Source organism: Myxocyprinus asiaticus, chromosome 17 (assembly GCF_019703515.2).
Source record: "Myxocyprinus asiaticus isolate MX2 ecotype Aquarium Trade chromosome 17, UBuf_Myxa_2, whole genome shotgun sequence".
Classification (NCBI taxonomy): Eukaryota; Metazoa; Chordata; class Actinopteri; order Cypriniformes; family Catostomidae; genus Myxocyprinus; species Myxocyprinus asiaticus.
The window spans coordinates 32,825,099-32,842,686 of NC_059360.1; the positions used below are offsets into that span (position 1 = coordinate 32,825,099).

A 17,588-nucleotide genomic window follows, 5' to 3' on the forward strand; every position below is an offset into this window, starting at 1 on the left:
TCTCTCGGAACCTGGCCCACCTCCACTGCACTTTCAGCAATGCTTTTATGGGCTGCTTTTTGCAGAGAGGCTATAAAATCTGTGCAGTTCATTTTGCGAGAGAGCACTGAAAGGAGAAAATATGATGTGATGCACTGATCTTTTGGAATCCTTGATCAGTTTTGACTTTGGTTTTTGCAAGGTGGAAGCCGTAGCCGCAACACTAATGACTCTCTCGCTCTCTCTCTCTCTGCCAAAGAGATGACTGACCTGTGTATTCACTTTTTATAGGAACAAAAGAGTATCGGCTACATTTTGGACATCTAAGTCTTCGCCAAACCAATTCTCATGCCAATTCTCATTCCATTGCCTGGTGCCAAGCCTGGATGTGATGACATTTAAAAGAATAGTAGAAAAGAAGGATAGGGAGGAGAGTGAAAGAGTAGAAAAAGGTGATCTGGAGTTATTTTGCCAGTGTTATGTGTAGCTTTTATGTATATGTGGGTCTGCTTCAAAAAAAACGCATTCAGGCAGAGCATCATGTGAACAAACTTTAGATCACAAACCCAAACCTGGCCAGTTTCCTTAACTGTTTTTCTTTCTGATATTCAACATGGGACATTCAGTACAATTCTCAGAAACTCAACATAGCAGAACTGTAATGAAATTTAATAATACCTATTTTGTACTACAACAGTACTATACATGATTGTTCACTTGCCAGTTATTGTCATTCTAATCTCGATTTCACAGCATCACAATGTAAAAAGAAACTGTAACTGTGTTCACTAGCCCAGATTGATATCTGCAATTTTGGTTACTTGTCATTTAGCAGCTTGTATCCAAAGCAACTTTCAGTACACAGTAAGAACACTGTAGACAGAAATATTTCATAAAAAATATCTAATATTCTAGTGCAAGCGAAACAGTGTCTAAAATTTCCAAAAATGAAATCTGAAACAGCTCAAAGAGAATAGAGATGCTAAAATCTCTACATGACTTGTTATCTTGGGTTTATTTATTCCTCTTTCTGAATAATGTTCCATATGTTCATGTTTAATAACTTGTGTGACTCACCAGGTACCTGCCTCTCTGTGAAGCTGTAAGCTTCCACATGCGGCGGCAGGGTGGGTAGGGGCACAGGAGGGTCCACGGGTGCTTGATGCTTGATGGTGGGATTGCTCTGCCCTTGACTGTCTGTTTGGACGTGTCCAGCAGGAGGTTTAGGCTTGTAAATGTACGGGGTGGTGACATGGTAACCCATACCTCCAGGACAAATCTCTTTAAACGCAGCTACGAGAGAGAAAGAGAGAACTTTCAACATCATGTTCACAGCATATATATATATCTGTCTGTGTGTCTGTCTGTCTGTCTATCTGTCTGTCTATCTATCTTAATACCTGCTCTGTTTACTAAAGTCAAACAATGAACCATAAACAAGAAAATTTAATTAATAAACCATGTTTTTTCTGCTGACTGAACTCAGTCTAAACTCTTTTTCTATTGTTTAATCTCTTAATAAAGTCTTTTTAACCATCTTTTCAAAAAATCTAAAAATCTAATAAAAACCCACACACAAACTATGGGAGTATTGTAGAAATGTCAAGGCTCTTTCTGTGTTCCACTGGATAACGATGGGTTGCCAGATGTAACAAATCTCTCACTAATACAGCCTGCAGTGAATAATCTCCTCTCCTACACTTCCCTTTCAGTCAGTGAAGCCACTAAAATTGATTTAAATGAACAAAGGCAAAAATTCTTTATTAAACATAGCAGCATAAGTCGCTAAACGTCAACAAAACACTCATCACTTTGAAAATGTCACAATGCATTAAAGGTATGGACATTGCTGCTTTTTTTGTTGCACAAATCTACGCACGGACACTTTATACTTACCTACCAATTACGTAAAGCAAAATGCAGACACTTCATGATGGTTCACAGTGAAAGGCAAAATAAAGGTAAGAGGTGTGTATGAAAAGAAAAATCTATGGCAGAACTAACAAAAACAGAGTGATGGCATGTAAAAGCATCTATATAGCAGAGCTGTGGAACACACATGCAAACCACAATGGAGTGCAGGACAGAGAGGGAATGACACTAGTAGAACTGTGATGGTACCGATAGGGGGCGCTGTTGAGGGGAGGGGCAAGTCTCAGGTAGCTTACCTGTCCCAGGTAGAGGGCAGCGGTCACAGCGAGGCCCCCAGGCCTTACCCACACTACAACAGCATAACTGTTTACTCAGCTGAGTGGACACCGGGTGCAAGCACTGCGTCCCCGAACTGACCAATCGGAAGCAAGCACCCTTTTCCTCGGGAAGAGCAGGTGATTCGGCTGGTTACCATGGAGACGGAAGGAGGGAGGAAGGGGAGTGCGCGCAGCATATAACAAACATGGGAGAGAGAAATAGAGAGATTCCCTTCACCTTGTGTTCCATACAAGGTCCAAAATTAACATTCGCCAAGAACCAAATGTGAGTAAATAAACTGGCCACTTTGGCTGGTAACTTTATTACGAACTGACCATGTGACTTATCCTAGTGACAGCACATGTCATATATTATATACACGAAAGCACCAAAATGTGTATATAAATGCTTTTATGAGAGGTAGCATTTTACATAGAGACTACTATTCAGTATGATGCTGAAAGTGACACAATAACGATTTATATTTTGAAATAAAAAGTATGCATAATACAGTTGCTTTACAGGAAAGAAATATTATGGCTGGTAAATTTTCTTAGTTCACTAACTATTGGCATGTGTGGCAAAAGGTTAATTTTGAACTCTGGTTTCATCTATGCACTACTAAAATGCCATAACAAAAGAACAACTGCCTCTATAACCACAATAAAAGAGAGTGAAAAGGGGCACCATGTCTGAAATTGTGTATGAAAAGAAATATGGTTGTCCTGGACAAGTAAATTGTTAGACAACAAAGAGTTTTAAAATAGACATACAACTAATAAAGCACAAGGATGTCAGTGCAGCAGAAAGCATGTGAGAGAGGTTACACACAAAGGTTAATACTGTATATAAGGAGATTGGTAGTATCATACGTATTCTTGAACAAATAAAACATCAAAATGACATGAATTAAAAGTGGTTTTTAAGCCTACTAACAATAAAACCACTAATTACAGCAGAACATTCTTCATTTCCACATAAGAAAACCTCAAACTTTCCACTCATTCTCAAACAACAGTGACAGTTGCACAGTCCTTGACTGAACATCATCCAGGACAAATAAAGTAATAATGGTAATGTTGCAACTTGACATTTACTGGGTGAACGTGATTTAGTGAAAGGACAAGCAAGTTGGTATGAAGAACACTTTTCCATGTTGGTCAAACTGTGCTTCCATGTGTTGAACCGAGATGGCAGCATAAATGTTCATGCTGCTTATACTGTTGCATTATTGTTTGTGGCTTTTTCTAAATCAGTGTCATGTGGAATCAAATTAATCAGCACCCTCAGGTTAATGTGTTGATGTACTGTATAAAAGACTAGCAAGATTTGCAAATTTATGTTCACTTCCAACATTTACTTTGATGGTCAAATTCTGGGTTCTCTGTCAAGATGTATAATTCAGTATTTTTACATATGCCAGACAAGAGCAGAATGCTGCTGATGGACCTTGTACTGCATTCAACCAATACACTATCTGTAAGCAAACAGACCAGGATTGGCTGAAAGTTAAAAGGATTAAAATAACTCTCTGATCATCAGGACATGACAGCGTGTTCCAGAGGCATAATTTGGCAAACTCTGCCTTCCCGAGGGAGGTTTAGTATCTATATTTATCACAATAACATAGACAACACACTCAGGTTACCTCATTAAATTACGGAGAAAGCTTGAGTGTGTTTGTGCCCCACTGAACAACTCCAAAAATGATGCCACATTTCAACCTCTTTGTTACATGTTAGTGCCTGAACAGAAGTGAACTTAACCTCTTTTGGCAGCCACAGTTAAGTGTTAGAAGCCATGTTAAATCATGCTGCTAGCTCTACTAATCAGCATGAAAATCAGCCATCTAGGTAAGGCCAGGAGATGAGAGGAGAGGAGAGAAGATCAGAGAAATGAGAAGAGAAAAAGAGAACAAGAAAGAGGAAGAGAAAAAAGGAAGAGGAAGGATAAGAGAAGAGAAGAGAAGAGAAGGAAGGACAGAAGGAGGAGAGAAGATTAAAAGAGAAAGCGGAAGGAAGTGAGGAAGGAAGGAGAAGAGAAGAGAAGAATAAAAAGAGAAAGAGGAAGAAGAAGAGAAGCGGAAGGAGAAGAGAAGGAAGGAATAGAACAGAGAAAAAAGGAAGAGGAAGAGGAAAAGGAAGGAGAAGAGAAAGAGGAAGGGAGGAAGGAGAAGAGAAGGGTATAGAAGAGAATGAGGAAGGAGAAGTGAAAAGTAGAGAAAAAGGAAGGAGAAAAGAAGAGAAGAGGAATTGAGAGAAAGGAGAAGAGACAAGTTTGAGAAATAGAGAGGAAGAGGAAAAGAGAACAGGAAAAGGTAGAGAACTGAAAAGATAAGAGAAAAGAAAGAGTAAGAGAAGGAGAAGAAGAAGAGACGAGGAAGTGAAATAGAGGAGGAAGTGAAGAGGAAGAGAAAGAGAGAGGACAAGAAAGAGATAATAGAGAGGAAGGGAAAATGATGGAAAAAGGATGAAGAAAAGCGAAACAAAGAGATGAGAAGAGAAGAAAAGAGAAAGAGGAGAGACTTACGGTAGCAGGTGGAGAGCGTGGGGTCAGGCACAAAGCCTGGGTTGCAGAAACACCTGAAGCTGCCAATAGTGTTGATGCATTTTCCATTGAGACAAACACCTTGAATCTGGCATTCATCAAAATCTGAGGGCGATAACAAAAATTAGCGACCAATTGTTTTTACACACTGATTTGCACATTGCTTACATATGAAAAAAACAACAACAAAAAAAAACACTGTTTGCTCTTCTATGTTATTACTCTCAGTAGGACACTCGATGGATCATCTGATGCATATTGTACACAAAAATGCCAAGAGCAGGCTGAAATCGACAATTCCAATCTGATTGGCTGGCTTCTACACAATTTCTGGGAGTAAATGAGTGCACGTTTTTAATCACGTTCTCAGGCTGCTAAAAAGGCTTGTGAGGAAAAAATGGTTGCTGGATTTGTGAGGTTGCTGCATAAAGATGATATTCAAAGTTAGTTTGAGACATTAGGTTGCAAATGAACAATAATATTTCCGATCATATCTCAATTCCACTCTGTTCTCAATTAAATCTGAAAACAGATTTACAGATTTATTTGTCAATGTCACTTAAAAACAGTCTGTGGTTGGTCACTTTACATGGCCAGAGTTAATTGCAATGTGGGCGAGCCTTTGTACTGATCCAAAGTCTGGCTATGCCAGAATACGGTTAATAATAACAGGAGATGAGAGTTAAATACCAGCCAACATATTTTGTAGTATGTGAGAGTGTCTAAAAATCAGACCTCAAGATTGGGAATAGTGATTTTCTTAATATTCTTGATCAAATGAAGCAGCTATTACATTGAAAGTACACAGAAAACGAGGCTTGGGGACATACACAGAAATATGAGCAAGCATGTGATTTTTTTCCATAGCTTTACTCATGTCTGTCTAAACACTAAAGGTTGTGATCTGCCATCTCAGTAAAAATCATTTGGAGAAAGATAGTACACACACTGACAGACACGCAAACACACATTCCACACCAGTAATCTTCCAAGAGGCCACTGAGTGCAAGTTAAGTGTGTGGGCATTCATCATTCTCACTCACTTTCAGGAACATCAGAACTTGTGCTGAGAGTGTGACACAGATCTAACACATTCGCAAATGTAATGCTACTTTGTATTAATGATGACAGTGATGACAGTGATGCACATGGAGAGAGCGCATACAGTCACTTTTACACACATCCAAACACAGAATGGCCACAGGGGCTGTCAATCAAAGCTATGACACTATAATATCCCCATTATGCAATAACACTCCTAAATGAAAAAAAATCACATAACACACTGCAAATCTGAATATATTAGAAATTCCTGAAAATTTGGTATGTTCCATTCTGATAGAAAAGCAAACAAAAAAGCAGGAAATAGTAGCTACAACAAAATCAGTTAAAAATAACAACACACCCAGAATTTTTTTTACATAAACTGTACCTTTAGGGGTACATTTTGGTATGTTCATATACACAGACTATTTATCACATCAAATCAAAGACTCATCACATTTATAATTATACTTATTTGTACATTGCTTCAAAATAATACAGCAACAAGCATATTTCATGTACATTTTATTTGTTCGCCTATTATATTTTAGTCACCTTATTTTTGGATCATTGGATATCTACTGCTCGGTAAACATTGCAGGTGTCATGACAGCACGGAGCTGTACTTTAAGTGCGAGTGCTCACTAAAAAGCATCTCACTGACATTTCAAGTTCATTTTGATTTAGACTTGACCACAAGTGGAGTTGTCCGAATCAGTTAGTTGTTTATTCTGTAAATAGTCTCTCCACTTCCATCAGTTCATCCCATTCTTTGCGGAGACCTGCTGTGAGTGCGAGAACTTGAGAGGCTGGCACTATCGCATTGATTGATTGATTGACAGCTTGTTGAATGAATCAGTGCTAATTGGAGCCTTTGTTTTCCTTCACGTGACTTTTCGCTGTATTTTGTGACAAAAAATAGTCCCATGAAACTCACTGTTAGACTTGCCTACCACTGAGGACAATAGAATGGGCAAGAGATCCAACGTGGCCCATAAACCTGAGCTGAATGACTAATGGCAGGAAGAGAGATTCCAGAGCATTAGAGTCTGGCAGGACACCCAAACCACAAGAGACTCATCTTCTTATGCAGTAAAAGCTCTGGCCTGATGCAATAAAGATTTCAAAGCTTTATTGGAACCCTCAGGCCTGGTTATCATGGCAAAGATTAAGTTCAGACTGTGAATACCGGTATGTTAAATTATTAGCACTAATTCTTTACTCCAAACTTATATCTGTAGAGCAAGTGGAACTGTTGTAAACTGAAGTCTGGGAAAGCAGCCCACGCTGAAATACTCATTAAGATACGGAGTTAAAATAATCCTTAATGCTTTTAGGCCTGTGTATTAAATCTAAGGTACATTTTAAATTACTGAAACTATCTAGCATACATTCTACATATACCCACTGAGTTGTATTAACCTTTTAAGCTCTGAAGGTGTTTTTAAAGATTTCCTGTTTCAATGGCATGCCCAAATTTAAAGTCATTTAACTCTACAAAAACAAAAAACAAAAACAAATTTATTAGACTCTCAGCCTAAGAAATCATATAAAAATTTGAGCCAAAAAATAACATTCTTTCTTATTTTATTTTTTTTATTTGACATTATATATCTCAGGGTGTGAATAAGGTAGCTATGAAAAAAACTTTTGTTTTGTTCCCAATCATGTCACCTTTAAGTAACATTTTGTGTTGATTTGACAAAGCAATTAAAAGTTACAGCAATACAAAAAATTATTTACCCTAGTGTTCAAAAATGTCTCTAAGTGTTAAAAAGCCTCTCAAAACAAATAAAACATAATAATTGTACATAAGAACTAATTACACATGAAAATACAACAATGACAAAAGGTATGCTCTCTCTCCAAAGCATGCAGGCATGAGTATTGAGATCTCATTCAGTTCTGTTCTGTCATTTGAGCCATTATTGAGTTTGCGCCATGTACTTGGTGCCATCTCCTGGCCATATGTTATTAGAGTGAATGATCCTCTCTGCCCATATTTGGATGACCTCTGGTTGCAGCGATCTGAATCCTAATATGATTGGTTTAGTATTCCATGGTGCTGGACAACGTACTACATAATTTCTGATGAAGTCATCTGATCCAGGAAAGCTCATGTGTTTTAGCCAGATAGCATATTATGTGCTGTGTGCACATTGTGCTTCATTTGGATTATCTAATAATCTATGCATCCAATTATGCTGTGGGTGGGCTCGTTTTAATGGGAATCCCCTTCACTAAGTAATCGTATATGATATTTTATGTTCTGTTATAAGTTATAAGTGAAAACATGGCTTATTTCAATACCTGTTTACATGTAACAGATGTCAAAGACATAAACTTAGCTATTACTCGCTGTATTTTTGTCTGTGAGTAAAACATTTAGGTTGGTTGTATTCTTTGAGAGCTTTCCAATGACATATGGCACATGGCTATTTGATCAGTTTGATGTTTTTATTGATTACAATAATATGTACAGTAGGGCTGGGCAGTTTTTCAGATTTTTCCAATTAATTAAAAAAAAGATTAAATCGAGAAATCAAGATTTTGCAAGAAATATTACAAATGCTAAAGTTAGATACGCTGTAAATTCACCAAAGGCTGAATAAGAGAAAAATAATTCATAGCGCTTGTCTTAATGCCACTCCCGAGCTGATCAGCTGCACATGTGTGGCACGCTCCAAATAAACGTGACAGGTTAACAACACGGAGACTGATATAAAAGACAGTGGTAATATTCCTAGTACGATTGTACACAGTGTGATTGTAGCTCAGCTTCATCCATTATGTAGGTATACACCGGCTTAAGACCATAACTGGCCTCGGCGTGCGCATGTTGATGAACGGTCTCATTTCTTTTCTTTTTACCCATAATAAAGTGTTAGTTACGTGACAGTTATGGGCGCTAAATTTCAAATTATATGGATAGGCTATATATGGGAGAATCAAACATATGCTGCTCCTTTTGCCATGATGATATAGATAGATCGCTAATTATTTCTTTGTTCTGTGATGTGTTTCAAGTGTCCTGCATCTATAGCCAACATTTGGCAAGCGATCATTTCATATTGCTGCGCTGCTCAGCGTGAACCGCTAGAGGGCGCGTCTCTATCTGCAGGGGTTTATGAATATTCACACAAACTGTTTGATATACAATGAGTACTTTCTAGATAAACTTGATAATTTATAGATACTGATTTCTAGATAACACTTGGTTTAGATAAAATGAATACCTACACTGGCTAAGAATTATTTTGCAGTTTTCTTATTCTATTATTTCTGAACATCTGGTTTTATTAGATTTTAATTTATTTTACATTTACACTCTGTTGACAACTTCCCCCTGTGGTGCATTTGTACATTTTTCTTGCACACCTTTGTTTCCTATAATGAAAAGAACTTGGATTTCTCTAACCAGGTTGCCTTGCATTCTAATAAAGAACATACAATTTGAATCATGTTGGAGTTAATTTAAATGTTGAAAAAATCTAATTGTGAATCGTCCATAAGTTTGATAAAAAACGAGATTTTATTTTTCTGCCATATTGCCCAGCTCTAATGTACAGAGCAAAAAAATTTCATAAATTATCATAACGGCACACTTTTGATTTGTGTGCAAATTTCAATGTACAGTTTTGGTCATAATCCCTACATGCATTGTCAAGTAAAGCTTCTAAGCTTTAAAATTATACCAATTTTGTGTTGGTCAAGACTGTAATTGTTAATATTTTGATAATTAATTTTTTCAGTGCGGGCCTGCCAATCTGAGTTTAAAGAGTTAACACGAACAGGAATTGAAGGTGCACAAAGTAATTTTTTTCCACTTCAAAAAAGTTTTATACCCACACAATTACATAGTGCTGTGTACAGTGCTGTCTTATGCTATTTAAGCTTGTCATTTATATGTTATTTAAACTGACAAATCAACTGACAATATGATGTGCACCCAGATTATTTTATCTCTCCCCTCATCTCCCCCAGGATGCTCAAACAAACAGTATTTTGGCTTACTTATGGCATACTTATAGTTGTCTGCATATTAAGCATATTAGGGGATTGAAGAAAGTATTTTAACATAATGATCACAAAATCCGTATATAAGAATGATTTAGCTTATTTAAAAAAAAAAAAAAAAAATACTTGAGGCTTTTACTCAATTCTAAATCAATTAAAGGGAGATTAAATGATAACTACTTATTTTTATTAGTTTTACTCATTACCTCAATCGACTAGGTTTCATCTTGCTTAAACGCACTTAAGTCTCAATGTTTCAGAGTGGCAGATCTGGGCAAGATCAGTTCACCAGACTTCAAACTCCTGTCTCTCCTGACACAGAGTGCCTGTGGCCAGGCCACACATTTCCCCCTAAAACAGCCTGCTTCACTTTTAGCTGCGGTTTGGTTCTGGGTTTGGCATGTTGAGGCAGCTAGTGGTGGCTGCTAACAGCAGATGTATTTGGCAACTGGGGGTGTGGTGTGGAGAGAAAGAGTAACAGATAGGGAAAGAAAGAGAGACAGGTAGAGAGACAAATAAATAGAGAGGAAGAATGTCAATGAAAGCCAATACTGGCAGAATAAAAATAAAAGCTCCATAACAAAGTATATATATATATATATATATATATATATATATATATATATATATATATATATATATATTTTTTTTTTTTTTTTAAACTATACGAGTTTGGTGCAGGACTATGTGTTTGTTCGACCAATGGAAGGCACGGGGAGTGTTTGGGACACCTGTGTGAAGACATTTTGAAAAAAAAAATTGTGAAATGGGGAAATGGTGTGCAGAAATCACACAGCTTTGATAAACGTGTACACACATAACAGATTTACAGTTTAATACTCTCAGACTGAGAGAAAATCCCTGAAGTCTTTCTGGCTTCTGGCCCTAATGTGTTGGATTCTTCCTATTACACCCAACTTCAACATATATTAGAAACATCTATAAAATGTCATCTGTCTGTCCTTCCATTTTCTCTCTTTTTTTGTGTGGCAACTTATGTAATAGTGAGAGAGAGACATAGAGAGAGAAAGCATCTCTGTGATAGATCTGAATTTCACCTTTTGATGAAAATTTAACACAAGGAACACTAAACGGCAGTTTAGTAATGGTGTATGTGGCCGGCAGTGACAGGCAGAGAGGCCAGTGGCGGGGAGTGGGGGGTTGACTGAATTATATACAGTATGTATCATTGACAAATATACACATACATCTGTCTTATCAAAATGAGGTGTATTTACACCCCCCTATTTTGAGGCTCCCACTATTTTTCTTCTCTTTCTGTGTTGGTGGCATGATGACAAATCATTCTTAAAGGCCCATTTCTCTGGGGATAACAAAATTATAACTCTCATCTGCGAGAGCAAAAAAAGACAATCGATGCACAAATTCACAAACATGCACAAATGTAGCGCCAAACACATATACACAGGTTCAATTCAGGAAAAAATAAATCCACGAAAAACACAAATGCATGCATACGCAATACAGTATGACAAGCAGAAACAAGCCGTGGCTCTTACCAACACAGCGAGTGGCATTCAACCTCGTATAGCCTTGAGGACATTCAATCATTGTAGTCGGTCGCTGCAGAGGAATCGCTTTGGACAGGAAAGAACGAAAGAGTAACAAAAAATAGATTTAGTTACAGCTCTACAAAAAAGTATTATTTATCAAATATATATAGCACACATGCATCAAATAGACTTCTAGTACATAATACTTTTAGTATATTTAGTACATCTATGCATTTGGCAGACGCTTTTATCCAAAGTGACTTACAGTGAACTTATCACAGGGACAATCCCCCTGGAGTAACCTGGAGTTAAGTAGGGATGCACCAATACCACTTTTTCTCTTCCGATCCGATTCCGATATCGGAAATCTCAGTATCGGCCGATACTGATCCCGATCCAATACCAGTGTTGTTTTTTGCATAATCAGTTTAGAATATCTTTACATTATTGTGTGGAACTAATTGGGAGTACTCTTTAATATATAAAGAAAAACAAACCTCTAACTACACATTATTTCAATATAAATGTATAGCTTATTAAGAAAAATTTCATTGTTAACTAGTATACTGGATAATGTAGCAGCAAAATTAACATTAATTCCAGTACAAGTCATCAGTAGAAAATAAGTTTTTTTTTTTTTTATCTGGACTTAAAGGATTCAGATCTCTTTTGTTCAATATAGTTGTAAGATATCAGCTCACTTTTCATTCACAGTTATTTTTTTGAACCGATTCAACTTAAATATTATTATCATTTATAAACAAATTATAATAATAATATATTATAATAGTAATATATCTCAATCATGCACCTTTAACTTTTAAACACTCACGCTTTTATTTTGACTAGGGATGTGTGAGACTAGTCGACTAAATGGTTCTGATGCTGCTAGTCGACACTGGAATTACTAGTTGGTTAATATTTCCCCCATTAAACTGATCATCATTTTTACACATTTATGTTTGGCTTTATATTTTTGCAGAGGCTGCGCTTAAATTACTGTCATATTAATGTTACATATTTTAAATAGAATTAATAATACAAATATTATTTAAAAAAAGAGGATATCTGGAGCAGATACGAAGAGTAGAAGAGAAGAGTTTAATTTCACCTCAGGCTGCGTGTGCTTCTTCCCTCTCTCACTCGCGGCGCGCGCAGGAAAATGTCCTCTCGCTAGACAAGCAAACTCAGCAAAGTAGTTATGAAAACACTTTGGTGGTGGTGCGGGTTTTCCAAACGTTTGAAAGTCCCTATGGATGTTTTCACATTTGAGTCTTCTTTAAATCTGTGCATGCTTATGCATTATTTTTCTGCTGTGCAGACTTTTTCAAGAGCAGGATAGCCACCTCAGGTGAGTCAAGTCACGGCTACATCACAGGCCTATTTTTTCTATCCTATAGCTACTTAATTAGTTAATTATTTTCAACAATGTCCTGACTGTTTTAATATGTTAAGTAACTTTTACTTGATGATTTCCATTTAGAACAGGCTTTTAGGGTTGCTCCATTGATCCTGTACTATTCATTCAATTGTTTTCAATAAATATGCCTGTTAAATATTCACAAACGTTGATTCAGTGAATGTGTGTCATGTTCTATATTTAAAGTACAATGATCATAATTCAAGCGAGCACGTCGCAGATAAATGCCCCTTTTCAGTGGAATTTAGCTTCGGATTTGGAATAGATTAAGTATTTAAAATGGGTCGCATAAATATTTTTTTTTTTTTTTTATTGTTTTCTGAAGGTTGGTTTCTTTTTAGACTAGTCGGCTTAAAAATCTCCATTTAAACGTCAGTGAAATTAGACGTTCAGCACCTCCCTAATTTTGACATTCTGAACTCTCCAGGAAGTCCTGTATGTGTCTGTTTGTAGGCAAGTTCACAGTAGTTTAATTAGCTTTTTATTCAAATTCTGGTAAAAAAAAAAAAAAAAGCACCTCCAGTGCCGTTCTAAATGCATACTATAAGTGAACCGAACTATTGAGCATCTACATCTGAGATGTTGTTCGTGAGTAGCGCTCAAATATTGCGCACCACTGTGAAGGCTAAAAATAGCTGCGAGTGTGTGTGTAAACAGAGCAGCGCCATTCAATAACAAGCTGGAGCTATGCATGCATTTTATATATTTACTTATTAAACACAGTCTTTTGTGATTCACTGAGCTATTGCATGTCTTCAAGTGGCTTTGAATAAAATGCACGAGTCATATGAACTACTTTGTGTTTTAATGGTTCTTTTATGTCATTTCTGGAGCTTGACAGTAACGAACATGACTAACACACAGTATCGGATTTGGATCGGGCTGGACGGACCGATACCCGATCCGTCTAAAAGCTTCAGTATCAGAGCCGATACTGATCCAGGTATCAGATCGGTGCATCCCTTGAGTTAAGTGCCTTGCTCAAGGACACAATGGTGGCTGTGGGGATTGAACTGGCAACCTTCTGCTTACTAGTTCTATGGTTTAGCCCACTATGCCACCACCACTCCAGGCTGATGAAACCTTGACGATGTGATGATGTGATTTACCTAAACTTGATGAAAGCACGAACATTGCTGGTCAACGACATGTGTTTGGGATGCTGGTGTCCCTATCAGGCTTCTTAACTATTTAAGCAGCAAGACTTCATTAGTTAACAAGCCAAAACCATACTGATTGACCAGCATTTTGAAATGATAGAGCGTAAAAAAGAAAGCACAAAAAAGCTGGACGTAGTTGTGTTGAAACTGTTTTAAAGGTTTGTCTCGGGGGAGGCCTTAGAATTGGGAATGGGAAACAGGAACAGGGTGTATTTCCCGCTCTTTCTTTCTCTCTCTCTCTCTCTCTCTCTCTTGGGTAATGACCGTTACAAACCATATAAATAGAATAGGGAGGGGGCAAGAGAGACAGACTCATTTGGATGAGAACAGAAAGGCACTGGCACATCCAAGGGTCATATTTTGACCAGCTCTGCATTGAAAATAAAGGGGGCTGAACCTCAGACTTATTTACATCTTCATTACTCCTACACACTTGTGTTTGGTTACTGCCATGCAGTACTGTCTGTATTCTATTTCTGTTCAGTGCCAGTCAATGTCCTAGTAAGTGTTTGCCTACAGCTGTTGCAAACAGATCTCTGAGACAGTGGTAATATCACATCAAGTTCACACTTCTCATTTCAATATTAAATCTCGTTTTGCTTCCAAAAGGAGTTAACACCCACATACAGTAATTAAAAAGAAAGACTGTTAGCTGAAGAAACAACACTTTTCAAGGTAAGGAATAACATTATAATTGTCATTTAAAGATTGAATCAACAATCCTTAAATGTTTTAGACACAGAACTCTTATTTTGGTGACATCCATAAGGTTTAAATCAGTGATATGTCTGGGAATGCATAAAATGCAGGGACCACCAAATATGGGCAGAGAATTTCAGAAACATCTACTGACATACTTTGAAGACAGAGAGAGAAGGGTGGTACATTGACTGTATTCTGGAGGGTTACAGAGGGACTGACTTCAGAGTGGTGGTTAAGCATGGAGGAATCACAACTGTATGATTAAATGTGTGTGTGTGTGTGTGTGTTCTGCATTGTGAGTGTGTTATCGCCAGGTGAGTCAGCAAGTCAGCAAGATCACAGCAGCGTTTGTAACCAAATAATTTACAGCTTTTGCCCACTCATTACGCTCTTTCTTTTTCTCTGTGGAATCCATCCCTTCCTTTTCTTGCGTTCTGATATTAGGACCATGTGTCAGTTGAGTCACAGCTTCTCAGAGATTTGACATCACCAAATGTTTTTCAAATATCCCCCACTACCAACATCTCTTGTCAGATTAAGTGAGAAATCAGGGCAGGGCTTCAGATGAATCATAATTCCCCACTTGAGTCCACTGTTCAACTGCACAATCATATACTGCTAGAGTTTCACCTCAGATGATGCTCTAGACATGTTAGCTTATCTGGGGCCGGTTGCACCAGCTATATGTACATTACAACTTAGCCTATTTGTGGTATAAATGGGCACTAAGTCACAATTTATTCACTACTAAATATTTGAGCATTGCACCATTACATTTAGGTAGGATGTAACTCTACGTATAAACTAAATATTTACAGAAGCTTTCGACCAGGAGTAATGGATTGAATAAAAAAGCAGACTCACTTAATAACATCAATAAGCTCATGTTTTGGTTGACAGGCTTCAGTCCTTTCGACATATATGATGATGTTGGCATTTACACTCGTTTACATTTACGAGAGAAAATATTATGTAAAAAAATTTACTTCTTCAGCATGATTCAACCAGTCTAACGATGCACTTTCTGGTGTACTCCGCCCAGTGTCAAGTTTCAACATATACAAAATAAATAAAATATTAAAATGAATAAATGTATATTTTTCCAGCCTGTTGTGTTAATATTTATTTATTATCCCATATTCATTTTAGATACAGTTATTGAATATTGTTATTTACATAAGCTTAATAGCCTATATCAGTAATGAAATCTTGTTTTATTACGTATCATATTTTAATGGGGATATAATTTATTACAGCTGACAGTTATGTGAGCAAACAAGGTTTGAACATCAACCGAAACAAGATCAAACTGAAATACACAGCTTTTTAACACTTCTGTGCACAAATTCGAAGGCTGCTTATTGGATAAATACAGGTAATCGTCATATTATGCAACTACACATTACTTTACGGAGAGCTTAATAACTACTATTTAAATTTGCCTTAAGAACAGGTGGTGCAACCAAATTAAGCATTGATTTAGTTACAAACTAACTAGTAGTTACTAAGCCCTTAGTGTGAACTTTACATCTCATCTTAAGTGAGACCTTACACACAGCTGGTGCAAAAATTATTATTATTATTATTAATTATTATTATAATTATTATTAATTAATTAAAATTATTAATTATTATTAAATGCAACCCTTCCCTGAAGGCTGAGGGCTAGTCTATCTCTCTCTCTCTGAATGTACACTATTTGGCTTTAACCAATCTCAATCTTTCAATCAACATATTTTTAGTGTAAAAATAATTAGTGTGTGAGGGCGAGAGATGTTTTGTGTGAGAGTGAGGCAAATGGTGGTATGTGTAAGATTGAGACAGATGCTTGTGTATGTGAGGGTGAGACAGATGCTTGTGTATGTGAGGGTGAGACAAATGCTTGTGAATGGGGCTGTGACAGATAATTGCGTGAGAGATGATTTAGAGAGGTGTTTTGTATGTGAGGCAGCTGATTGTTTGTGTGACGGTGAGACATAGAGTATCTTTGTGTGCAAGGGTAAGACAGCATCTTACATGGTTTTTTGGGGCATTTTTGGCATTTGTGGAATCCCCATGATGTGCCCACTGTCCCACAGCAGATTTCCTGTTTAGAAAGGCCGGGCAGAGCTTTCCCACACTATAACAAAATAAAAAACAAATCAAATTAAACAAATGAGCTAATGAGGAAAAAAATAATTATCTGCAACTTATTGGGACACACACACACACACATCTATATTATTAAGTACATGAAAAAACAACAATAATTCAGCACACACACACACACACACACACATTCACAATTCTGCTCACACACAGCCCTTAATCCCAGTTTTCTTAGATCAACACTCTGATACATTTTCCCTGACTGAATCTATTCTGCCGAACCAGGCAACAAACCATACAGCAATGTGAGAGACAGCAATAATACACAACGCAAACAAAGCCTGCAAGTAGGGATGCACCAATAACGATACTGGTATCGGAATTGGGTCCAATACCGCACTCATGTACTTGTACTCGTAAAAATGCTCCAATACCAAAAACCGAAACCATCTGACGTACGAATGTCATTACGTAAACATTCAGCGCACAGATTAAAATCACATTATGTCCTAGTGAGATTATTTAACAGCAAAAGCTGCGATTTAAGTAGATAAATATATAGTTTGCACATGCAGCGTTTTAAATGTGAATGCTTGTAAATGTGTGGAGTCGGTGTTGTGCAGGCATAGAGACACAAACTGCTCATACCTTTAAAGATCCTTGGCTCATACACGGAAAACACTATTATGAGCATCGCATGCTCTGTTTGTAACAGACGACAGCAGGCCGAGCGCTAATTAACTTTTTAGCACGAGTCATATACAGACTACATATTTATTTATTTATATAGTAGCCTTTTGTGGTTTAATAATTACTGTGATTCACGTCGCGACCTGCTTTTCCGGATTGGTATCTGCCGTTATTACGTCAGAGCTCTTTGATCTAACAACACAGAAAAACTTCAAAATAAAAGCTAAATTAAAATGA

General features: G+C 37.1%; 1 protein-coding gene across 2 annotated transcripts in view; it reads right to left on the reverse strand.

Moving 5' to 3' along the window:
- The window catches only part of LOC127455548 (latent-transforming growth factor beta-binding protein 1-like), a 180,663-nt gene that overhangs the window by 78,040 nt on the left and 85,035 nt on the right, over positions 1-17,588 (reverse strand). The window contains exons 8-12 of one of the 2 annotated variants that reach the window (XM_051723536.1): positions 16,590-16,692; positions 11,298-11,375; positions 4,699-4,821; positions 2,148-2,315; positions 1,057-1,272 (exon numbers count right to left, since the gene is read on the reverse strand). In XM_051723536.1, the coding sequence (XP_051579496.1) occupies positions 1,057-1,272; positions 2,148-2,315; positions 4,699-4,821; positions 11,298-11,375; positions 16,590-16,692 (688 nt within the window). The remainder of the gene's footprint in view (positions 1-1,056; positions 1,273-2,147; positions 2,316-4,698; positions 4,822-11,297; positions 11,376-16,589; positions 16,693-17,588) is intronic. The other variant, XM_051723537.1, reaches the window with a different exon arrangement.